This window comes from Amphiprion ocellaris, chromosome 15 (genome assembly GCF_022539595.1).
Source record: "Amphiprion ocellaris isolate individual 3 ecotype Okinawa chromosome 15, ASM2253959v1, whole genome shotgun sequence".
Taxonomy (NCBI): domain Eukaryota; kingdom Metazoa; phylum Chordata; class Actinopteri; family Pomacentridae; genus Amphiprion; species Amphiprion ocellaris.
In genome coordinates, this window is record NC_072780.1 from 2,230,390 (window position 1) to 2,256,875 (window position 26,486).

The 26,486-nt window shown below is 38.9% G+C and overlaps 1 protein-coding gene across 2 annotated transcripts in view; it reads right to left on the minus strand.

Annotated features, from left to right (window-relative positions):
- LOC111567355 (glutamate receptor ionotropic, kainate 5-like) overlaps positions 1–26,486 on the minus strand; it is a 320,960-nt gene that overhangs the window by 67,186 nt on the left and 227,288 nt on the right. For both annotated transcript variants that reach the window (XM_055018245.1, XM_055018246.1), the window contains exons 9-13: positions 25,396–25,557; positions 17,961–18,113; positions 14,616–14,720; positions 9,456–9,563; positions 9,170–9,373 (exon numbers count right to left, since the gene is read on the minus strand). In XM_055018245.1, the coding sequence (XP_054874220.1) occupies positions 9,170–9,373; positions 9,456–9,563; positions 14,616–14,720; positions 17,961–18,113; positions 25,396–25,557 (732 nt within the window). The remainder of the gene's footprint in view (positions 1–9,169; positions 9,374–9,455; positions 9,564–14,615; positions 14,721–17,960; positions 18,114–25,395; positions 25,558–26,486) is intronic.

Sequence of the window (26,486 nt, forward strand, 5' to 3'; positions counted from 1 at the left end):
GGGGTTCTGGGTAAATCATGGAGCTCATGCTGGTCTCATCACAAACTGGGACGCTCTTAAATGTGCAGAGATTCTTAGAACCGCTAACCTTCCTCTGTCTCACAGGAGATTGATAAAGAATCAGATTGAAAATATTCCATCACCCACAGTTTGTTACACAAGTCATTTAGAGCAGTCTTTCCATTTTAGACACTTTTTGGGTCATTTTGGACAAAGTTGGGAGTCATTTTGGAGACTTTATACATTATTTTGGGCAAGATTGAGTCATTTTAAACAACTCTGAGTCATTCTGGACTCATTTCAGTGTTCTTTTGAACACTTTTTGATTCATTTTGGGGAATGTTGAGTTACTTTGAAAAAGCCTGGACAATTATTTTGTCATTCAAGACCATTTTAAGTCATTCAAGACAAGTTTGAGTCACTTTTAGATGAGTTTCAAGTTCTTTTAGATGAGTTTGTTGATCATTTAGGGCAGTTTTGAAATCATCTGAAACAAGTTCGAGTCATTTTGAACAAGTTTTTGCCCCTTTTAGATGAGTTTCAAGTTCTTTTAGACCAGTTTGTTGATCATTTTGGGCAGTTCTGAAATCATCTGAGAGAAGTTGGAGTCATTTTGAACAAGTTTTGGTCCTGGTTATCAAGTTTTCTTTATTTTGAAATTAGTTTCCAAGTCACTTTGAGCAATGTTTCATTGTTTTGGACCAAGTTTTGTTGTTTTGCACAAATTTGGATTCATTTTGGACACTTTTTAAATCATTCTGGGTCATGTGGAGTCAGTTTAGAAAAAAAAGTCAAGTCACTTTGAGCAGTTTTGCCATTTAGACAATTTCATGTTATTTACGACATTTTTTTTGCCATTTTGGACCCTTTCTTGGGTCATTTTGGACAAAGTTAGGAGACTTTTTGGACACTTTATGAGTCATTTTGGACAAGACTTGTGATGCTGAATAATTTTTGAGTCATTTTAAACAACTTTGAGTCAGTCTGGACACATTTCAGAGTTGTTGTGGACATTTTTTGAGTTGTTTTGGACGTCTGGGTCATGTTGGAGAACTCTTGAATACTTTTGGACTATTTTTATGTCATTTTTGACCATGTTTGGAGTCATTTTGGACATTTGGACAATTAAGCTTCGGCATGTCAAATAGGACATAGAGTATTATGGAATCAGCTGCATTTGAAATTGTGTTCATTGTGTTCTTCAGGTAATAAACCTTTAGTGGTACCAGGCACTAAAATGAAGAAGAAACTGAAGAAAATAAGGTGGTCTAATAAGTTTTTCCATGACTGTATATTTGTCCTCTCCGTCTACTGTTGGTCCCAGAGATGACTGAAAAGACGATGTAAAAGTTACAGATTTTTCTCCATTTTACTCGTCTTCAGTCACGTTTCTGTGAACATCTGGACTGAACTCTGTGTTTGGGTACAAATGTTCTCCTAATGTGAATCATGTCGTCTTAATTTCCCCTGACGGTTCAGGTGCCGCTCCACCAAATCTGCTGTTAATCCAGCAGCAGCTGCTCAGAGACGTCTCCCGTTGACACAAGCATAAATTAAACACATTTTAATTGTTCTCGTGTCAAATTAAATACTTTTATACACTTTATTTTAACTTTTTGACAGAGGAAACAACATCAAAGTCACTTTTTCTTCTCCGGGTGTGACTTGTGGTGGATTAAAGCTCAGTTGGTAAACACGGCAGAGTGAAATTAAAGTTGAAAGATAATCTCATTAAGGTTGGAGTCAACAGAGAGACAGAGAGTGGATCCATAGAGGAGCGTTTATCTGGACCCCAGACGCCTCTCTGCTCCTTCATTAACACCTCATTGATTAACGAGGAGACACTCGTTAAACCAATTTCACCCACTTTCATCAGGCTCCCGGGCCTCGTGGAGGGCAAAGTGAGTATACTGTGTGTGCACGAGTGGGTGTGTGTGTGTGTGTGTGTGTGTGTTTATGCAGCTGTTTTAAATACTTCCACCTTTAAAATTTCCAATGAGAAAAAACAGCAAGAAGAGGTTACAGATAGAAAAATGGAAAAAAGTGTGTGTGAATGTGTGTAATCCTAGTGTCTGTTCATGTGTGTGTGTGTGTCTGTGCGTGCGTGCGTGCGTGCGTGCGTGCGTGCGTGCGTAGCATTGGAGGAGGATAGATGAAGGTGAAAAGCATTTGTGATTTTTACCACATTTACATAAAATGAATAAAGAGTCTCTGGCTGCAGATAAAAGTGTGTGAGTACCTGCTGGCCTGTGTGTGTCTGCAGTGTGTGTGCGTCCGTGTGTGTGTGTGTGCAGGGGACCCTGCAGTGTAATTGAAACAGTTGAGTATAATTAGTAAGAAAAAAGGCCGTTGATTAGCCTCCTAATGGGCTGCTGCTGTTCCCATTTCCCCTTTCTGACACACACACATTATCATCAGCACTGTACGTGTGTGCGTGTGTGTGTGTGTGTGTGTGTGTGTGTGTGTGTGTGTGTGTGTTTTCTGTGGATTAGTTTAACCCAGCGCTCTCATGAGGACCCTCATTATCAGTGTTTCCATCAGAGCGATCAGTAATCAATGACTGAAAAGGAGTCAGTGTGAGTTTTTTATTTACTTCAGTTCATGTTAACAGTGTAGAATCACTGTATGATTGTCATTTTGTCAGTTTGTTGATTAATATCCAGGTTTTTGACAGTTTTGTCCATAAAGATGAAGGTTTTTAAGAGTTTTGTGTGTTAATATTCAGGTTTTTGATACATTTGTCCATTAGTATCAAGGTTATTGAAACTTTCTGATAATGCTGTGTGTTAATATCTGAGCGTTGTGACAGTTTTGTGTGTAAATTTCAGGTTATTGACACTTTTCTGTGTTTTCATGTTACATTAAATGATGACTCTGCTGTAGAGAAAATAAAAACACAATCAGGAGAAAAGAAAGTCGTTTTCTTTCTGTGCTGGTAAAATATCCACCGTGTCCATGTTGCACTTAGTTTAGTATCCAGACTGAACTTTTCCATGTTGTTAAATGGTTTAGTAGAAACTTGGATTTCTGTTTCACTGACTTCAAAAATGAGCCTCTTTTTGTTTATGTTAGAGTTTCCAGTTTAACTCTACAGTTTTTAATTTCACCATGTAAATTTCAGTTTATATTTCATAATAAATAAAATAACCTGCAATCTGTCAACATGACATGAACTTAAAGAAAAATAGTTCATTTTGATTTGTTGGGGGAAATTCATTCTTGGATGAACCAAAAATCGATGAAATAGTTGATAAACTAATTAATAGACTAGTACCATACCTGAAAAAATGTATGGAAATAACTGGAGGTGGATTTAGATTTTTCTTTAAAAAGAATAAGAGGAATAAATTCTGAAATAAAAACCATTTAAGTTACGTGACAGATGAGCTGTTTCTGCTCCTAGAGACTCCACACAACAAGAAAAATTATACCAGCTGACACCAAACACAGCTGAGAACAGATTTTTCTCTGGTTTTCTTTACTTGTTCATGGAATTTTTTGGCATTAGCATCCAGGTTATTGATACTATAGGGTGTAAATATGAAGGCTTTTCAGAGTTTTGATATTTTTGATAATTCTGTGTGTTCATATCAAGTATTTTGACATTTTGTGCATTAATATCAAGTTTATTGACACTTTTTGCATTGAATTCCTGGTTTGTGACAATTTTGTGCATAAATATGCAGATTTTTAACAGTTTTGTGTATTATTATCCAGGTTATTAAAAGTTTTATGTGTTAATCTCCAGGGTATTAACAGTTTTCTGAGTTGAAATCCCAGTTTTTAACAGTTCTATGTGTAAATATTCAGGTTTTTGATATTTTGTATGTGCTATTATCAAATACTTTGACACTTTTGTGCATTAATATCCAGGTTTGTAGCAGTTTTATATGTTAATTTCCAGGTTATTGTCATTTTTCTGTGTGAAAATCCCGGTTTTTAACAGTTTTTGTTTGTGTATTTACGTACACAACTACATGAAGATGGGATCATCCAGCTGCTGATACAGAATGTGATGTTTGCTGTTGGTGAAAGTTGAAAGTACTCAGAGAATTCAGAAATACACACCGACCAGTCACAGAAACATCTGGAACACAGATCCTGATGTTGGAGGTCATATGGTCTCCTGATTCATGACAGCTACTTCTTGCACCACAGGCAGTCCTGGAACTTTTTGATCAACTCCTGTGAAAGTGTCTTTCTCTCTGTCCAAACCTCACTGTTGTCCTGACTTGTGTTCAAACTGCCCACTTTCCTGAAAAGATCTACACTTCACAGATATCTCTTAGCTCGCTAAAATGATTCGTTAGAAAATGTTGAAATTCATTGCGGATCCTCACAGGAATAGAAGTAGATGAGAGCAAACACCCCGTTTGATCCTCCAGCGACCGTTGGACGTATCGATGCTGGCTTATTTTAATAACCGTCCTGACGCTGCAGGAACGTCTCTGCTTTCCAGGTCTGAGCACTAAACGCTCTCCACAAACACACTCCAGCCAACTCTTCTTATCGGCTTTTCTTCCTCTCACAGTTTCCGGCACAGGCAATTCTCTGCACAGCTTTAAATAGACTCAGCTCGACTCAAAATGAGCCACTTTCCCTGAGAAAACAACTAACGGGGGGAAACTGGGCTTCAGCGGAGCCACTTAATGCGTCCTCAGCATCTCAGGACCCGACGACACTCCCACTCCTAAATAATTGGACTCCGGTGCTGTAGTTTAGGACCCCGTCACCATCAGCATCTCCACCCTCACCCCGCCTGTTGCCATAACTACTAATGCAGAAGCAGTGCTGGAGGAACCGCTGAAGGATGCTCGAGTCGTATATCAACTCGGCCGGAGAGCGACAGACACTAGAAGACGACCAACACTGATGCTGGAGTTCTCTGTTAGTTCACTTTCTCAAACCCATCCTGCCACATTTTCACCCACTGTGGGCTCATTTTTCACTGCAGTATAAAGTCCTGCCCCTCTAGAAACAGAACAACCAGGACTAGAAGGAGAGAGAACTCTGAAATGTCTTCTGTACAGCATGACTACAGGAGGTCCTCGGTTTATGACGTCCTCAACTTACGGCGTTTTGTTGTCAGAACTGGTTTAGTGGAACTAGTTGATGAGCGGAGCGCATGAATACTGTATGTACAGTCGTCATACGACGCTATGAGATGGTTTTGTTTATTGGATTCTGCTACATTCACTAACTTCATTATGGATCCCAGCGTCAGTCAGACTTACAGTTTACGTTTTCTCCGGTATTTTCCTACCGAATTGTGTTTCAGTGTGAGCTAATGGCTTTTTTCATTACTGTAGTTGTACTAATATGTAAACTGATCGATATCATAATGCACGGAACGACTTTGGTTACATTTTCACTGGAGTTCCGACTTACGGAGAAAATCAGGTTACATAGATCAGTAGGAACGGAACTCTGATGTGAGTCGAGGACCTCCTGTATTATAATGCTATAATATACACGTAAAACAAGTTACAATCTTAGATTATTGATCTACAAATACTGAAAAACCTACAATCTACCAAGTGTCCACAGGTGTAACCCGTAGGGATGTCTGATATTATTGGCCTGATATTGTCATAAAAATGTAGTATCAGTCAATATCCTTATCATTTATTTTCGCCTATCATGAAAACCGATAAAATACTGTCTGGATTTTGCTGACATTTACCAGTGTGCAAATAATGACATCATGAAACTGCGTCATGAAGCGTGTAAACAGGTGTGGCTGCAGTAACACGCTAGCTGTGCCTGGCTAACAACATGTCTGTGGTTTGGAATTATTGGTCTCCTTTGGATTTTTCTGTACCAGGTTAGACAGCGAACGGTTGTTCAGCTCCATCTCCAATGTCCAATGTCTCCAATGAGAACAGAAATCTAATACATGGCAACAATGCTGAGATGCTCATTTTCATTCAGAAAAATGCTGTTCAATAATTTGACTTTCTGTCAGTATTTATTTAAAACAATTAAAAACCCGAGAATCAACGTGTACAATTTGTTTATCGTTTGTAAACATTCTTAAATTTGTGTTATTAGTATTTTTGTGTGTATTTTATCAGATTTTTTTGTGTATATAGTGTATATATCTTATGTCTTTATTTATTTAGATTTTCCTTTCTGTCACTTTGCTGTTGTGGCATTGCAAATTTCCCCTTTTGGGACTAATAAAGGATATTCTATTCTGTTCTGTTCTGTTCTGTTCTGTTCTGTTCTGTTCTGTTCTGTTCTGTTCTGTTCTGTTCTGTTCTGTTCTGTTCTGTTCTATTCTATTCTATTCTATTCTATTCTATTCTATTCTATTCTATTCTACAGCATTTGCCAGGTGACCACAGGTGAGAACAATGCTTGGAAAATAGTGACTTCACAGAGCAAAGATATTTCACTGCTTCCATTTTTACATAATTGTCTCTGAACACGGCCTGCAGTTCAACCTAAAAGTTAGGGATTTTCTATCATTTGCCTGTTGGTCGTAGCTGAGTCACTGATGGTGTCCTAGTTCTGCACATTTTTTTTTTTTTTTTTTACAGAATCTGGGAAATCCAATGCCATTTATTTTTAGCAAATTTTGAAATGAGACACAGAATAACATATTTTTAAAAATATATAAAAAAATTCAAGCTCAGATTTAGTTGACTTTCCCGACATAAGAGCGTTCGATAGATAAGTAGTTCAAGGATTGTGTGATTTTGGGGTAATATTTTCATTTTCTTTGCAGGTCCAGTGGGTTCATCTGGTTCAGACATTTCTTGTGAATCTTTGCTCAGGTTATCTGCAGACTTCCACGTCTCATGGTTTGAATTTTAGGGACTGAAGTGATGAAGTTTCCGGACAGGAAATGTTGGAGCAGATTTTACCTGAGTGTCATTTTTATTATAGGTTCTATAGAAATCATTTTATTTCCACTGCAGGATCGTTGTATTCTGAGTTGGAATTTTTATTTTTTATTCATAGTATTTTCCTGATCAGATCTTTTATGCTTTCATCTTATTTTAATGTGATTTATTTCCTTCCCCTAAGTTTCTCTCTTATATTTGCATTTTGCTCATTTATAAACATGAGATTGCATCTTTTGTTGTGAACTTCAGTTTGTTTCACGTCTGGGTCTAATTGCATTAATATCTCTGCTCTCATGTTCTAAAAGCTTTAACAGGAATGGGTTGTGCACGTGGCTCAGATCTTTTATTCAGTAAATCTCTTTGTGCCGAAGCTTGAAAAGGCCAATGAAATAATTATAATTATGTTGCCATTTAGGAAATTTCTAAAAGCTCCTGAACTGTGAAGCAGCCGGATGTTTGAAGGATATTTTTGCTCTTTTTTGAATGCAGAATTCACAAAACTAATTAAGGCAGCAACATAATGTCAGCTTCTGTAATGACTGGAATGATTTGCATTGTTTATGAAAAATCATTTAAAGGCAGAAAATTCCAAAGTCGGAGTGAAAATATGAATCAGAAAAAAGAAAGCTGGATATGAGTCTAAACAGCTTGATACTGACGCCCGTCGTCTCATTGGTGCCAACTCTTTAGTAAGGAGAGTCGCTATTGGCTGTTCTAAGAGTCGCTAGATGACATCATCGCCTAATTTGTTTTTTTTCCATTTGCCTGTAACTGTAATGGACGTTGTAGGAGAGACAAAAAGTGAGTAAAAACACCATAATATGTTTAGAACTAGAGGCTGTGAGTCAAATGCAGTCATTTACTGTAAACCAGGGGTGTCCAACATGAGGGCCACGGGCCAAAACCGGTCCTCCAGAGGGTCCAATCCAGCCCTCAAAGTGTAAAAATTCCAGAGAAGACATTAACTGCAGATTGTAAATTAGTAAAACTATAAATTTAAAATCATTTCTAGACCATGACAAGTTGTTTTGATCAGAAAGTAAAATACTAGATTGTTTATTGTTCTTTTGTCATTTTGTGTCTCATTTTTGTAATATTTTGTCTAGTTTTTTTGTCTTTTTTGGTCTAAATTTTTGTTGTTTGCCTCATGTTTTTGTCGTTTTGTGTTTCTTTTTTGTCTTGCTTGTGTTGTTAGTCTGTTTTTTGTCATTTTGTTTCCCACGTTTGTCATTTTTTGTCAAATTTTTGTCATTTGTCCATATTTTTGTTGCTTTCTAACTTTTTGTCTCTTTTTTGTTTTATTTTGTGTCATTTGTCTCATTTTGTTCCTCGCTTTTGTCATTTTGTGTCTCGTTTTTGTAATATTTTGTCTTGTTTTTGTCATTTTGTTTCTTTTTTTGTCGTTTTGTGTTTCCTTTTGTCTCGCTTGTGTTTTTTGTCTTGTTTGTCATTTTGTGTTTTGTTTTATTTGTTGTTTTGTGTATCGTTTGTCGTTTTTGTGTTGTCTTTTGTGTTGTCCATTTTTTATTGCTTTAAAACTTTTTTATCTCATTTTTGTTTTGTTGCATGTCGTTTGTCTCATTTTTTGTCTTTTTTTTGTCTCGTTTTGTTTCGTGTTGTTTGTCTCATTTTTTGCCATTTTGTTTCACGCTTTTGTCGTGTTGTCTCGTTTTTGTAACATTTTTGTCTTGTTTTCTTGTTCTTTTTTTGTCTGATTTTTGCCATTTGTCTCATGTTTTTGTCATTTTTGTCGTTTTGTATTTCTTTTTTGTCTTGTATTTGTCATTTTGTGTTTTGCTTTATCTGTTGTTTTGAACATTGTTTGTGTCATCTTGTGTTATTTGTCTACTTTTTTGTCATTTTGTTTTTCGCTTTTGTCATTTGTGTAATTTTTTTGTCTCATTTCTGTTGTTTGTCCATTTTTTTGTCGCTTTGTTGTTTTGCTTTGTGTCATTTGTCTCACTTTTGTCATTGTGTGTCTCATTTTTGTAATACATTTTATGTGAATGATAAACTGAGGCTGAATGTTGATGAAACTGAATTTATTTTTCTTCAGAAATTTCAGTTTTTTTCATAATGTTTTGTACAAAGATAATTCCTTAAATGCGAACATTTCCAGAATGTACTTTTTTGCTCTCAAACAAAGTGGAGTTGTGGTTATTTATAGGTTACTATGCTGTGGTTTTACTGGTCTGGTCCACTAGAGATCAGACTGGGCTGAATGTGGAACCTGGAATAGAATGAGTTTGACTCCTCTGATATAGAACATAGAATATAGTATTTATTAATCTGAGGCCTTTCTCCTCCTCGTCACTCACCCTGTTGATCAGCTCCCCCACCATCCCGGTCCAGCTTCCGTTGGGCTCCGGCGCTCCGTACAGCCCGTCGTCCACCAGCTTGATCTTAAAGGAGAACTTGAGGATGTCGGCCAGCTCCCGCAGCATGTCCACACAGAAGCCCTCGTACTGGTCGTTGCCCTGGAAGTCCTGGTAGTTGGACTTGCGCATCACGTACGGGTTTTCCTGTCAGAACAGAAGCAGCAGGTTCAGACACAGAGGAGCGCTGGCGATGACGTCTAACGCCTCGGTACGACGGGTTCTTTACCAGGATGGTGGTGACGATCAGAGACTTGTTGGCCAGAGTCTCTGAGGCGTTCAGGTCCAGAGAGGTGGAGTTCATGGCCAACGTGTTGTTGGAGTACCAGATGCCGATCTGAGGAGGAGAAGGGAGGACATGAGTTAGAGACACAAAACGACAAAAATGAGACACAAAAAGACAAAAATGAGACACAAAACGACGAGACACAAAAAGACAAAAATGAGACACAAAAAGACAATAAACGAGACACAAAATGACAAAATGAGACACAAAGTGACAAAAACGAGACAGAAATCATCAAAAGGGCAAATGAACCAGGTCATGTTTGGGGCTACTCTAGAAAACAGTCTTCTTCCATCAGCTGGAAAATTCTTTCCTGCCTCCAATGACTGGATTTTCCAACAAGACAATGGCTGGAGAACCAGAACATTGGAACCATGCCTTGGCTGCTCAATCACCAGATCTAAATCCATGAGACGCCAAGACGCATAGCTGCTGCAGTCATCAGAAACAATGGTTATGAATCAGTACTAACTCCTGTGTGGATCAAGGGACTAAAACAGACAGAAAAGAAAACATGGAATCCTAAAAGCTGTTTTTGGCAGAACAATGCCATAAATATTGATGGAAGACCTGAAGGGATTCTGGTTATTATCAAGAAAACCATGGAAAACGTCTGATATCAGCTCTGAAATTAAACTCTAATAAGCTAGTTTTGTTGTTATCATTATATTTGTCCAAACAAATGTACCTTTTGTTGGACCAGGCATTAAAATGAACACAAAATTGAAGAAAACAAGGTGGCTTAATATTTTTTCCATGACTGTATGTATCATGTCTCGCGAACTAATTAAACACAGAAATGGTGATACCTGTCTGTTGGTTTTGAGGAGAAATGATCACACTAGTACCATTTGCAACACTATAAACATTTTGAGAAACTGTGGGAAAGAAATTACAATATCTGAGAAGTGAAGCTACTCTAAAAACAGCCCTGTTAAATAAAAAACTAAAAATCTGGCAGCAACGTCATCAGAAAAGCATATTAAGTAATTGTGGAATACTTACAATGAACAAGAAACTGAAGAAAACAAGGGTGGTCTAATATTTTTTTCCATGACTGTAAATACAATAAACATTCACTTTCTAACTTCTTAGCATTATATTTATAAATGCCATTCAGCAGAATGAGGTTTTTGAACTCACGTCTTCCTATAGCGTGATGGTTTGTCTCTGGAACAAAGCAGTTATGTGTTGAAGGTTTGAAACCAAAATGTCAAAAACAAGAGCATTTTCACAGTTCGACATTGTGCAGGAGTCAGTTTAGGAACCTTAAGGTTGCAGATGTAACCTGAAAAGACTTTCAAAGACATAGATTCTACGTCTACTGGATGAGCTAAAATATCTGAAATGGGTTTAACTTCCTACAATCAAATATTCTCTCTCAAACCAGAAAGACGATGAAGATGATGAAGATGATGGAAGATGATGACGACAGCCGGCAGAAGATGGAGAATTTTAGAAGCCGAGCGAACGATCAGAAGTTAAAGCAGGAACTGAAGGATGGAGGTCAGCAGACAAACAGATGAGAGTCATTAAAGCATTGTGAGGAGCAGGTGGAGGAAGCTGAATAATGATCGCTGCACAATCGATGAGGGAGGATCCGACTCCTCCCGGCTCGTTAGGAGGGTTAAACCAGGCCAGAAATACCAACCGAAGCACCGAAACACTCGTCTGCTGACCGGACACCCTCCTCATCCCACTACCTGACCCCAGCTGACCTGTTTCTGAGCTGTTTGTGTATCTATCAGCTGTTGGATGTTGCTGTTTGTGTGTCTATCAGCTGTTGGATGCTGTTGTTGGTGTATCTATCAGCTGTTGGATGCTGTTGTTGGTGTATCTATCAGCTGTTGGATGCTGTCACCATGGAGACCGGCTGATGAAGAGCAGGGACCACTCCTTCCCTGAGGGCCATCATTTCCTCCTGCCATCATGTCCAGCCTCTTCCATCTATCTTACTGCTGTTTTTGCTTTTTTTAGCCTCTAAAAAAACACTTTTCAAGCCTTGTCACACATCGTTTACAGCAAAACTCCAAAACTAAGGCCCGTCTCTGCTATTTTTCTGAGTTTCTATCATTTAAAGTCCACTGATTGACAGAGTTTTTTCATCATCTCAGCGTCTGTGATGTTTGTGAACGCTGTTCCTGTGTAAAACTGGACATTTCTGAAGATCAACAAGGAGGATCCGTCTTTAAATCAGACCACAGGATGAACTTACTTGAAAACACGTTGGGAAATACTCAAAATAATAATTAGAATGAAACAATAAAGAAAGAAAACACAAAGAAAACAGCAACAAATGTGAACTCTGACTTTAGATAGATAGATAGATAGATAGATAGATAGATAGATAGATAGATAGATAGATAGATAGATAGATAGATAGATAGATAGATAGATAGATAGATAGATAGATAGATAGATAGATAGATAGATAGATAGATAGATAATTTATTAATCCCTCATACTTACAGCGTCTATGTAAACTATTCACCTCCTTTAGAAGATCTCACTGTTTTTCGCTCTTTACTGTTGACTCATGGTCAATAGAGTTTAGCTTTTTTAAAAATACAACACAAAAGAAGTCTCCTTTACTCAAAATGAAAACAGATTCTATAAAGTAATGTCATTTAATTAAAAATATAAAACGCAAAATAAATGGTAAGCATTCACCCACTTTAAAGGAACTCACTGAATTCAGCATAGGTGCAGCTGATTGGTGATAGAAGAATGAATCCCATGTGATTCTAGTGTAAATACAGTCACTGGATCAGTACTCTGGCTATAACTGCACCATGGAGACTATAGAACACTGTAAAAGTAAAGTATATCTTATCTTATCTTATCTTATCAAACCTTGTGAAAGGTCATTGAAAAGCAGGAGTCAGGGGATGAATTAAAGGAAATGTCCATGTCTCTGAATATCCCCTGGAGTCCAGTTAAAGCCATTATTAAGACATAGAGGGAAAACGGCACATGGATGAATCTAGTCTGAGCAGGACACCACAAAAACTGACTTTACAAGAGAGAGACGAGTGAGGAAGGCCACCAAGACAACTATGACTCCCCTTAAGGAGATGCAGACTGACATACAGCAGCCTGATCTTCACCAGTTAAAGAGAAAGACTGTTGAAAAAGCTCCAAATAAATCTGGACTAGAGTTCACCAGAAGACATGTGGGGACTCTGAAGACACCTGGAAGAAGGTTCTTTGGTCTGAAGAGACCAGGATGGAGCTTTATGACCATCCGACTGTTGGATAGACACCAAACTCTTCACATCATTACAAACACATGATCTGCACCCTGAAGCATGGAGGTGGCAGCATCATGACGGGACACTTTAGAAAACTTGTAAAGGCAGAGAGTAAAAGAGTTCCCTTGTTTGAGTTGGGTGCTAATCTAGCTAAATATTCATTTAATTTATTATCACTTTGATTATTTATTTTAACTGACTGCTCTGACTGGCCTCCTATATCTTGTCTGATTATCTGTGTTCATATTTTAACTGTAAAGCTCTTTGTGAATGCTGTTCTTCAGGCTGCTATAGAAATAAAGTTATTACTATTATTATTATTATATTGTTATTGATATCTCAGATGTGAACAGTCACGTGAGAAAAATGTAGGGACTTAACTGCAGGTGGTGTTTACACGAAGCACAGAGAAGACAAAACAAATTAAAAATGTGAGTAGTTAGGTATCTCTCCTTTGGGGCTCAGGGGGTTAATCTGTTTTCCTTTTCTGCCCTTGTGAAGCACTTTGGAACTTGGATTCTGAAAAGTGCTCTCTAACTAAAGAAACAAACAAAACAAGACACAAAACGACAAAAACGAGACACAAAACAACAAAAATGAGACCTAAAAACGACAAAAATGAGACACAAGATGACAAAAATGAGACACAAAATAACAAAAATGAGACACAATTTTAAGAATATTAAGCAGTATTTTGGAGTTTTTTGCACTCGTCTGAGACGCCCTGGAGGAAATTCAGAGCACTTATTTGTGTTAAAGGAGGTCGTTTAAATCCAGGGTATTTTATTATATGTAAATGTGTTTAATGTATACATTCATGTAACATTGATTGTTGTATTTATTGTTGTTTTTGTATGTGTCAGGGACCTGGTCTGCGAATTAGCTGTTAGTTATTGACCTATGAACATGGCATCAGTTATTGTAACAATGCTTCTTGCTCTGTCCCTATTAAATAAACATATAAATAAAAAATAAAATACTACCACATTACTTTTTACAGCATGTTTAACCCGTTGCCCAGCAGCCATTTGACCTTCCACTGATCTCTGACCTACTAATGCTAATCTGAGGTCAGAGAGCGACACTCAGGAGTCCGTTTGAATGGATTTTATCGACGGACCAATGAGAGAAGTGCTTACTGGGGCCAGTGTCCCTCTGAACTCTGGGATTCCCAATGAAACGTGACCGTGGTCAGAGGAAACTCTTCCTGTCTGTTCACATATAACTCACCTGCTGCTGCTAATACACTGAGAATTAACCCTCCTGTTGTCCTCATTTACAGGCACCAAAAAATGTTGTTTCTTTGTCTGAAAAAAACTCAAAAATTCAGAAAAAAAAAAAATCCCAAAATTCATTGAATATTGGCAAAATCTTCAGGAAGAAAATTCCAAAAATTCCTTAAAACTTTCCTTTAGAAGTTTTATTTTTAACAAATCCCCAAATTTGGCAAGAAATAAAATTTAAAAATAAAATAAAATAAAAATGGTAAATATTTTCAAAAAATGAAAAAAATCTCCTGAAAAAAATCCTAAAAATATCTAAAGTGATTCCATATATATCAGTAAAACTTCAAATATTTTCTTTAAGAACATTCATATAAAAATCAACCAAAATCCAGCGAATTTTGCTGGATTTTTTGTGAATGTTCTTAAAGAAACATTATTTTAATATTTCTTTTCTCCACCAAAAAAAGTTCAAAAATTTCCCAAAAATGTTGAAAATGTGGATGTTTTTACTGTGAAAATGTATTTTTTTTCCACATTTTCGAACTTTAAAACGGGTCAATTTGACCCGCAGGACGACAGCAGAGTGGAGCTAAATGCTAAGTGAAGCTCTAAGGCTGACCACTGACCTCCTTGTGTCCCACTGGGTGCTTCTCCAGGATCTTCAGGGTGTAGTTGGTCCTCTGTCCTTTGCTGTTGAACTCGATGTGACCCGTCAGACCGTCGTACTCCACCTGGAACGAGACGCAAAGACAGAGAAACGTCGTCAGCGGACCAGAACAGAAAAGTCAATCAGATGTCAGACGTGAAGAGCTTTCTGTAGCAGCGATGTTTATCTAGAAGTCTTTAAAGGGACGAGCTGCTGGCCTCAAGACGAAACGTTTATCCAGAATCCCTGAAAAGGAAACATGACTAAGAATCCATGAAGCATTATCAACTCTCAGATAACAACAATTTGTTTAACCCAGGAGTTTTTTCACATTTGTCCTCACTGTGGTGCATTTTTCACTGCAGCACAAAGTCCTGTATCTCTATGGAAACACAACAACCATGGCTAGGAGAGAAGTCAGAAATGTCTTCTGTGCAGCGAAACACACTTAGAACAGCATGAATCATTAAAAACGAAAAAAAAATAAATTCCTTGATGACTTCATTTACAAAAGTTGTCAAACATTTCAAAACATTGTGCAGATATTTCCCTACTTCCAACAGCTGCTACCAAACCTCAAATAATAGTGAGTCTATGTAAGGTTGATTTTTAACGAATTATATTTAGGGATGTCTGATACTGGCTTTTTTGTCAAGTTTGTCCAACTCTCAAATTCCAATTACGATATCAACCGATACCGATATCTGTGGGCTATTTAACTTATTCTAGGCAACATCACAGATCTCCTGTGGTGGAATTAATTTTATTGTGAAGCCCCATTACATGCATTTTCAAATGCAAGCATTGTCTGTGTAAAACGGACAAAACTGAGACACAAAATGACAAAAACAAGACACAAAAAAACAAAAACGAGACGCAAAACAACAAAAACGAGGCACAAGAAAACAAAAACGAGACACAACAAAAACGAGACACAAAACAACAAAAACGAGCCATAAAACAACAAAAACGAGCCACAAAAAAACAACGAGCCACAAAACAATAAAAATGAGACACAAAAAAAACAAAAACAAGCCACAAAACAACAAAAACAAGCCACAAAACAATAACAATGAGCCAAGAAACAACAAAAATGAGCCACAAAAAAACAAAAACGAGATGCAAGACAACAAAAACAAGACATAAAATGACAAAAATGAGACACAGAGCGACAAAAACGAGACACAAAATGACAAAAATTATACACAAAATGACAAAAACAAGAGACAAAAGGACAAAAATTATACACAAGATGACCAAAAATAAGAATTTTATCGGTTTACATGATAGACAAAAAAACCCAGTAACGATATTGACAGATATTACATTTTTATGCCAATATCGGGCCGATGATATCAGACATCCCTACTGATATTACTATTATTTCCATATTACTCCTCTCTGCTCTGTTCTGGTTAAACACTGCCTGCAGTTCAGTTGAAAAGTCCCTAAATCTTCGTCATGTGACTGCTAGTTATAGCAAAGTGTTTTTTACAGAATGTGTTTAAAGCACATGGCTTATTTGTGGTGAATATTTAGGTAGAATAAAGTGATTAACTGGGAAAAACTGAATTCTTTTAGAGAAATAAATGCAAAAATTACAGCATTGTTCTACATATTACGGCATTTTTCCACTAAAAACTGTGCAGGAGTCGGGAAATGTGTTTTATCAAGAGAAAAAAATCTAAAAAACACACTTTTGTCCTGATTACCTTATTTATGGTGATTCAGTGTTAAAGTAAATGGCATCCAACTGTTTTAGAGTTTACAGACTTTTACCATCATGGTTTGACAGTTTTTCATCCTAAAATTACAAACATTTTTTACAGTGTAGAGTTGTTTAGTTTTCCTGACCAAACAGCACATCACACATTTGAAGCTGGTAAATGGTGTCATTTTGCAGATTTTGAAATGCCTTTTAAACCCGGGTTTAGTGCTTCAGAGGTCCTGACCTACCTGTGGTCGGAAAAATATGAACCCAAACCCTCATTTTGGACCAACTGTTGTATAAACTACAAGAGCTGAATCAGAGGCACCAGAAGACAATTGTTGATTCAGAGATGCTAAGGCCAGAGGAAAAAGCAAAAATACACACACACACACACACACACACACACACACACACACACACACACACACACGCACGCACACACACACACACACACACACACACACATACACACACACACACACACACACACACACAGGAAACAGTTCATCAGATTGCTGACAGAGCTGCTGCTGCTGGGTGTGTGTTCGCTGGAATGTGCAAATAAGTGTGAGACTCATGTGATGCATGTGCACTGGAGCATGCATCCCGCTGCAACTGTGTGCACGTACACGATGAGTGCGTGTGTGTGTGTGTGTGTGTGTGTGTGTGTGTGTGTGTGTGTGTGTGTGTGTGTGTGCGCGACTCAGGATGAATTACATCCCAAAAACAGTGAGGCGAGAGAGACGGGGAGAGGGAGGTCTCTGGTTGCTGCCAAACATGACGTAGAGATGATGAAGAGGAGGAAGAGGAGGGAGAGGAGGGAGAGGAGGAAGAGGAGGGAGAGGAGGAAGAGGAGGGAGAGGAGGGAGAGGAGGAAGACGAGGAAGAGGAGGGAGAAGAGTGTGAGGAGGAGGAGGAGGAGGAGGAGGGAAAGGAGTGAGAGGAGGGACAGGAGGAGGAGGAGGAGGAGGAGGAGGAGGAGGAGGAGGAGGAGGAGGAGGAGGGAGAGGAGGGAGAGGAGGAAGAGGAGGGAGAGGAGGAAGAGGAGGGAGAGGAGGGAGAGGAGGAAGAGGAGGAAGAGGAGGGAGAGGAGGGAGAAGAGTGTGAGGAGGAGGAGGAAGAGGAGGGAGGCATCCTCAGCGGACGGAGGAAACCAGAAGTGGCAGCTGGACAAAAACAGAAGGGGAGAGGAGGATGAGAATAAATCAAATAGCATGGAAATGAAAGAGGAAAGAAGGAGGAAGACAGGAGAGGATGCAGAGAAATAAAAAGCCTGCAGCGACTCTCTACCACAAGAAGTCTGCTGAATAAAGTAGAGCAGGGGTGTCCAACGTGCGGTCCGCCTGCCACATGTTGGACAACCCTGCTCTACTTTATTCTGAAGACTTTTTCAACGACATTGCAAAGTGTAAAAATTCCAGACTCCTGCACTTGGTATTGTAGAAAACTTTTGCGCCTTCAGAATTGTACGTTTGAACTTGTAACAGCTTTATGACGTGTGGTCGCCCTTCTGAAAGAGATCCTGACCTCAGCGGGTTTTATCTGCTTAAGTAGAGTGACTAAATGAGTGAGAAGTGAGGCCGCTGTGTGAGTCGTGTTGAATCCTGTGTTTACCATGCGTAGGTAGTTCATCAGGCTGGTTCCGTGCTGCCAGATGAGCGGCGAGGTGCAGCTCAGCGGCTTCACTCCGATCTCCTGACTGCGGTTCAGCTCCCGGACGGCGCTCACCACCACGTGGACGGCGTCGAACATCAGGGCCGACGACAGCTTCAACACACACAAAACAACACAGAAAACCATCAAAACCTGAACAGAACCAGTGTAAATAAAGCTGAATTCCCAGCCAACGAGCTCCCAGTGTGTTTACATGTCAGTCTGCAGCAGTTTATCCAGAACAACCCCACTGCCGTTTAGTTCCAGCTGCCTAAAACCTCCAGCTGTGGTTCTAACGGTCCTGTTTGTGTTCGGATTAAATTAACAGACTCCCAAACACTCGCTGGGTCTTAAGGGAATCGTCAAGCAAATTGGAAATGAATGTTTGAAACAATGCCAAACATTTTAAAGAGAAAGAAAATGTGATTTTTTTTTTCTATAAACTGCTTTAGAGAGAATAAAGAGCTCAGTGCGTTGTGTCCAGAAGGTGGCGCTGTAACCCTAACCCCTACCATGGCTGCAATAAATACTGACAGAAGTGTCCATCTACAATAGAAAAATGCAGAGAAGTCTTCAGGAAGTGTTTCATATCCGATAAACTGTCTGAAGTTACGAGAACGACAAAAGTCTGATCAGGTGTGAGGTTTTAAAAAGGTGTTTTGATCTCCCAGGAGGCTCATTAACTCTTAGAAAAAGTCTAAAACCACCTCAAGCCAGACTAAAATGAGGATTTTCTTAGATTTTGTGTAATTTCCATTAATGGTTTCTAAAGCAAAACTTCCAAATACAGGAGGTCCTCCACTTCCATCAGAGTTCCGTTCCTACTGATCTACGGAGTCGATTTTCTCCGTAAGTCAGAACTCTGGTGAAAATGTAAACAAATCCGTTCCGTGCATCACGATATCGATCAGTTCTTCATAAAGTCATGAATACCAACGACTTTCATGCATGTAGGAATCATTTTACTGGAAGATAACAGAATATGTTGACCTGTTTTTACATCTGGACCCATGTTGGTCGGTGTTTCTTCCTGTTCCCAGCGTTTTATTCTGTCTAATTTCACTTCCGTGGAGACGCCTTTCCTTTTCTTCCAAGCATCAGAAGAGTCTGACTTACGCTGGGAGTCATAATGAAGGATAAAAAGCTAGTGAATGTAGCACAATCCAAGGTGGAGTACAACCAGAGAATGGAAACAAAGCTGTCTGATAGCGCCATGTGACGACGTATTCATCTGCTCCACTCATCAACTAGTTCCACATAACCAGTTCTGATGTAACGATGAAACGCTGTAAGTCGAGGACGTTGTAAACCGAGGACCTCCTGTATTCATAAATACAGGCTTTAGATGTGCTCCTCCCTCTTCTTCGTACCTGTATCATGAAACAAATGTGCAAAGAACGTCTTTGTTTTACATCAATTGTTAGAAATGATATGAATCAGTGAGCTGTTGCTTATTTTACTCAATACAATCAGTCAGTGGTTGCAGGTCTGAGCAGAAACCTCAGAAGAAAGTACTAAAAGAAACTTAAAAGTCCAGCGGTTCAGTTCTGGTGACTTATGATTGTTGGTACCAGGATTGTTAAAACATCAGATGGACACGCCGGCTTCCTTTCTCTGTGACTAAAATGGAAGCAGCATTATTGTTCATCATTTCTGTTGCATCACAGTCACCAGAAATATATACGAGAATTTTTAGACCCAGTTGAATAACATGAGAGTCCCTGACTCATTATTATATATTTATTTATTATATCTCCATTATTCACTCTGTGGTTCAGCAGGATGAACAACTACATCTGTCAGTTTACACACTTCTTCCTTTACAGTTTGAAGGATTGTTGTTTTGAAAAACACTAAAATATCAATAAAAGTGCAATAATTAACCTTGAATGTACACATCTAATCTAAAATAACATTAAAAAATACATAATTATGGAAAAACAGAATAGTGTTTTGTTCAAGGCTTTAAATACAGTTTAAATTGACCATAAATTAATAACCATTCACACATTGATACTGTTAAACTGAAGTTTAATTTCTAAAATTAGAATTAGAAACAATTAACAGAAAAAGAAGAACTGGTTCTGTCATTTTGCATAAACTGATTCATTAATTAGAGAATAACTGCATAATTAGACATTTTCACAACAAAATGTTGAATGAATGTGTTTTTATCAAATTTTTATTATTTATTTTATTGACCTCTAATTATTTTTAGAGGTTAATATTCTTGGAAAAATAATGTAATTTTCTCATCTTAATTTTATATGAGTTTTGCGTATTTTGGGGGATTTTTAATTTCATTTAATTCAGAGGAAATTGACAAAAAAGTTATCTAAAATATATAGAAATTCATATAATTAAACGGCCTTTATTATCATTATTATTATTGCTGTTGTTATAATGAGAGGTCAATATTCTCAGAAAAATATTGCAATTTTCTATGATTAAACAACATTTTCTTGCCTTAATTTTATATGAGATTTCTTTTATTTTGGGGGATTTTAATTTTTCAGAGCGGAAATTGACAATAAAATTACCTAACATGTATAAAAATAAACATAATTAAATAAATTTAATGATAAAAATAAGTACTGACATACACATATTATACACACATATATAAATTGATGAAAACACATTAATCCAACAATAGCCATTATTATTGTCATTATTATTATTATTATTATTATTATTATTATTATTATTATTATTATTATTATTATTATTATAGGTCAGTATTCGTAGAAAAATATTGTAATTTTTGATGATTAAAATACATTTTTAAACGTGTATTTCAGTAAAACCGTCCCTCTAACGTGGTGGCAGAACACAGAAAGTGGTGTTTCTGAATCCTGCCTCCGTCTTTTATCCGTTCTGTTGGGTTTGACCTCCTGCTGCAGAAGGTCGGCGCTTTAATTTGGGTTTTTCAGGCTCAGATTCCAGAAGGTAAACACTGTGAGTGGAACAAACAATAGAGAAGCATGTTCTCCGGGGCTCCTACAGGTGAGGAAACGATAAGAGAGAGAAGAAAGAGTGCCTCCATGTGCTGCTATCAGCGTTCAGCTCATAGGATCCTATCAGGGCCTGACGTTCTGCTGTTTGGTCAGCTGTCAGTCAGAACGATACTCGGAGGGAACCAGACGAATCGTACGGAAGCAGAGCCCAGCGGTCTGTCAGCCGCTGATAAAGAAGACGGACGTATGACTGAGTGTGATTGGACTTCTCCCAGTCGATGGTTTCAGGCTGGATGGTGAGAACTAATTACAGTCTGAAGAGAGACGGAGAGACGGGGGGAGACACAGGTGGAGACAGAGGTGGAGACACAGGTGGAGACAGAGGTGGAGACACAGGTGGAGACACAGGTGGAGACAGAGGTGGAGACACAGGTGGAGACACAGGTGGAGACAGAGGTGGAGACACAGGTGGATACAGAGGTGGAGACACAGGTGGAGACACAGGTGGATACAGAGGTGGGGACACAGGTGGAGACAAAGGTGGGGACACAGGTGGAGACAGAGGTGGAGACAGAGGTGGGGACACAGGTGGAGACAGAGGTGGAGACAGAGGTGGAGACACAGGTGGAGACACAGGTGGAGACAGAGGTGGAGACACAGGTGGAGACACAGGTGGAGACAGAGGTGGGGACACAGGTGGAGACAAAGGTGGAGACACAGGTGGAGACAGAGGTGGAGACAGAGGTGGGGACACAGGTGGAGACACAGGTGGAGACAGAGGTGGAGATACAGGTGGAGACACAGGTGGAGACAGAGGTGGAGACACAGGTGGAGACAGAGGTGGAGACACAGGTGGAGACACAGGTGGAGACAGAGGTGGAGACACAGGTGGAGACAGAGGTGGAGACAGAGGTGGGGACACAGGTGGAGACACAGGTGGAGACACAGGTGGAGACAGAGGTGGAGACACAGGTGAAGACAGGTGGGGACACAGGTGGAGACACAGGTGGAGACAGAGGTGGAGACACAGGTGGAGACACAGGTGAAGACAGGTGGGGACACAGGTGGAGACACAGGTGGAGACAGAGGTGGAGACAGAGGTGGAGACAGTGAGAAGAACTGGCAGCTCTCAGCCGTCGGCCTGCTTGGTCCTGGACGTTCCTCGTCTGGTTCATAGAGGAGGAAGAAATGTGTGACTATAGCTCTGAGATCAGATCGTTGCCAGAAAACATGGCGGCAGGTTTAAAGACACGTTACTGTAGCGTAGCAGTAAATAGTGCTTTGTGAATTTTTCCCTTGTTTTTGTCGTTTTGTGTCTCCTTGTAATATTTTGTCTTTTTTTATCTGACTTCTGTCATTTTGATCATAGAGTAAAATACTAGATTGTTCAGTTCCAGATACTTGTGATTCAAATTAGGAGTTATTCTAGGTTATTTATACATTTATAAATATTTACTGGCGCGACCCACTTGAGATCAAGTTTTGCTGAATGTGGAACCTGAATTAAAATGACTTTGATTCCCCTGCTGCATAGTAAAGTTTCAGTAGTTCAAATCCTGCTTCCACAATATAAGATAGGTTTTATATAAATTAGTTTTTTGCTTTAATCTTCCTCGAGCCTCCTTTAGCAGAGACTTTAGAAGGTTGAACTGTTTCGTCTTTATCCAAGCATCGAGTGACGTCCATAATCATCCCAATCACAGAGTTCATTACTGTCAGATATCCACCTTTATGGTTCTTCTCACTTCCGTCAAGCACCTCAAGTGAATAAATATGAGCAATAAAAGCCCCGGGGGACATTTTCCACGGTGACGACGCCATTCTCGGTGATTGAGATAAACTCTATTGTCGTTATTATTATCTTCATTAGAGCTGCTTTTATTGCTGGGCTGATATCAGAGCTGCAGACGAGACAAACAGCAGTGATGGGATGGATTCCTGCTGATGGCTCTATTCATTACGGAGGAGGCAGAGACGCAGCGAAAAATTAGACGGAAGGAATGGGGCCGCTCAACCTGATGATTTAGTTCCCTTATTATCTCAGGATATCGCACCTTGATCTCATGATTAACACTTCTAATTATGCCCAAGTATAAAAGACATTATCTCATGATCCTAATTTATCTGCTCATCATCTGGAGCAGCGATTCCCCGTCTGAGATGATTAAGAAAGGAGGACACACACATTTAGCTTTGTTTCTGTTCACGCTGCTGAGAGTTGGTTAAATAAAACAAGAAAAAGTTGCATTTTTTAGTCATTTCTAGTGGTTTTGGTGTGTTTGTGTAGGATCTTCTACCTATTTAACCCTCTAAACCCCATAACATAGCAGCAGATTCACAAACAAAACTATTAGTAATGACAATATTGGACCATTTTTCAGAGTCAGAAAAAGAAAGTAATGCTGGATTTTCAACTTTCCAATGGTCCTTGAACTAATCATGCAGTTCTGTTCAGAAAATGAACCAAATCTAAGCTTGAAACTGGATGCAGCTCAATTTTCTACACAGAAAATCTAATTTCTCTCCATTGCATTGGTGAGATGTGTTTTTGTGCTTTAATATTATACCTTCTGCATGTTTTAATAACCGGGATAAAACATAATCTTAAATTAATTAACACTGTCAAGTCAAAAAAGATAATAATCCACAGCAGTGACAGACCATTTCTTAGAATTTAGATGTTTTAAATCAGTATTATTATCATTATTTGCAGTTAATTAGTGGTTCTGCCGCACTGATCCAACTAAAGCATCTACTGTAACCTGTGGGCTGAGAACAATAAACTCTGGTTGTCCTGGTCTTTCTTGACTTTATTTTCAGTGATTTTAAAGAAGTGTGTCAGTTACTGATTGTGACAGTTGAGCATCAAAAGAGACACAAATTTTAAAGGGACCAGATGAGGAAAAGAAGAAAAGTGTTCCTGCACATTCAGCATCTGAAGGACTGAAGATGAAGTGGATTACTTTTACTTTTGACACTAATGTCCCCACATCAATAGAAAAATCCTTATTGTCAGCATGTTGTGTGGCTAATGTGGCTAATGTTAGCTTTGATGGTAAGCCCACCAGTCAGAGCTCTGTGGAAACTGTGACAACATGATGGAAACTATGAGAGCAAACTGAAAGCAGTTAACCCCTTAAAAAATTCTCATCATACCACTTTCATCCAGACTGCAGTGAGATCGTATCCATTCCCCCAAAGCCGGTTTGTGTATATTCAATACGTACCGAGGAACCTTTTAAAGAACTAGCTTCTGGTAGGACCACTCGGAGTGGGACCTCTGTTATTATTGTCATATATCTATTCTATGTGCTACAGACAAATTAGCAAGCTCCATTTAATTTAGCATCATTTGAAAAGCAAAAACACAAATAATTCATTTTTTAATATACACAGGAAGTCCTCGGTTTACAGCGTCCTCGACTTACAGCGTTTCATCGTTACGTCAGAACTGGTTATGTGGAACTAGTTGACGAGCGGAATGGATGAATTCGTCGTCATGATGCTATCAGACGGCTTTGTTTCCATTCTCTGGTTGTACACCACCTTGGATTGTGCTACATTCACTAACTTTGTCCTTCATTATGACTCCCAGCGTAAGTCAGACTCTTCTGATGCTTGGAAGAAAAGGAAAGCCGTCTCCATGGAAGTGAAATTAGATAGAATAAAACACTGGGAACAGGAAGAAACACCGACCAACATGGGTCAAGATGTAAAAACAGGTCAGCATATTCTGTTATCTTCCAGTAAAATGATTCCTACATGCATGGAAGTCCTTGGTATTCATGACTTTATGAAGAACTGATCAATATCGTGATGCACGGAATAGATTTGGTTACATTTTCATCAGAGTTCAGACTTACGGAGAAAATTGACTCCGTAGATCAGTAGGAATGGAACTCTGATGGAAGTGGAAGACCTCCTGTATTTGTACATAAATTCAGGCATCAAAGGGTTACAGGGATGAGTAGGCTGCTGTGTTTTCATGTCACCTGTTGTGTTTCAGTGCAACTTAAACTTACAGTCTTTCTGCTTCTCTCCTGCTCTCTGTGCTCACATATTTTGTATTTTAATGCAGCTGAATTCCCAATAAAACTTTTCTCATCTGTGCAGTGAATTCACTGATAGATTTCCATGTGAAATGATCCCTCAGAGAGAAAGTTAGAGCTCAATGTTAGCTAACCTATTGCTTTGCTCTGTCAATCACAGACACAGAGAGTCTTCTTCCTGAAGGGGGCGGGCTCAGCATTTCAAGCTACAGACAATGAAACAGCCCATTTAGAGCAACAATAAAAGCAGGATTTCTACAGTCATGGTGAAATAAACCATCTTTGGCGTATTTTAACTGAAACATTGAAATATACGATACAGAAAGATGAGAAACTTTTAATAATTTGCTAAAAAGGGGCTGAATATGGGAGCTTTGAGTGAGTATTTACCGCTGGTCCTGGGTAGGGGCTGATGTCGCAGCCTTCCCTCCAGGACAGGTTGAGGCTCCTGATGAACTCCAGGTAGAAGGAGTGGCTGCTGTTGAGCATGGAGAAGCCCACGATGTTGGACTGGTCGCCCACCACGTCATCCAGCCGGAGCAGAGGGAAATCCTGAGGACACAAACAGAGAGAGGCAGGAAGACAAACCGTTAGAAAACAGTATCAGCGAGTGTTTAACATAGCAGCGGGGAGAAGGTATTAAACAAGCCGAAGATGAAAGAAGAGGAAGAGGAGGATGGAAACAAGCCAAGGGCTTCTCTTCTACAGGCTGCACAAGCGCACGTTTTTTAAAATTCAGAGAAGGGCAGCAGAGAAAGAGAGAAAAAAAGATGGACATCAAAAGCCGGGGAATTTCAAAGAAATAGTGGTTGAAGGCGAGTCACGCTGAGCTCTGCTGCCGAAACAAACCACAATCAAACTGCTGCTCGGCCTCACAGGCCTGCTGTCGAGCAACAGATGCTGACAACCAAACATCTATCTTCAGCTGCGAAGAGTCGAGGACGCAGACGGAGTCAAAACCAAACGCTGGCTTCAGCTGCTGGAGTCTGCGACCTGCTCAAGTTCTGCTGATACCATCGTCTGATCATTAACCTGGTGTCGTCCTGCAGATCAAAACTGACCCGGTTTAAAGTTTGAAAATGTGGGAAAAAAACATTTTCACAGTGAAACTTCTGATGTCCACATTTTCAACATTTTTGGGAAATCTTTGAACATTTTTTGGTGGAAAAAAAGAAAAGTTAAAAATGTTTCTTAAGAACATTCACAAAAAAATCAACCAAAATCCAGTGAAATTCATTGATTTTTATGTGAATGTTCTTAAAGAAAATATTAGAAGTTTTACTGATATATGTGAAATCATTTTAGATATTTTTAAGATTTTTTGAAAGATTTTTTTTCATTATTTTCTTGCCACATTTGGGGGATTTTTTTAAAATAAAACTTTTAAGGGAAACGTTTAAGGAATTATTGGAATGTTCTTCCTGAAGGTTTTGCAAATGTTCTGAGATTTGGGGAATTTTTTTGCTGAATTTTTTGGATTG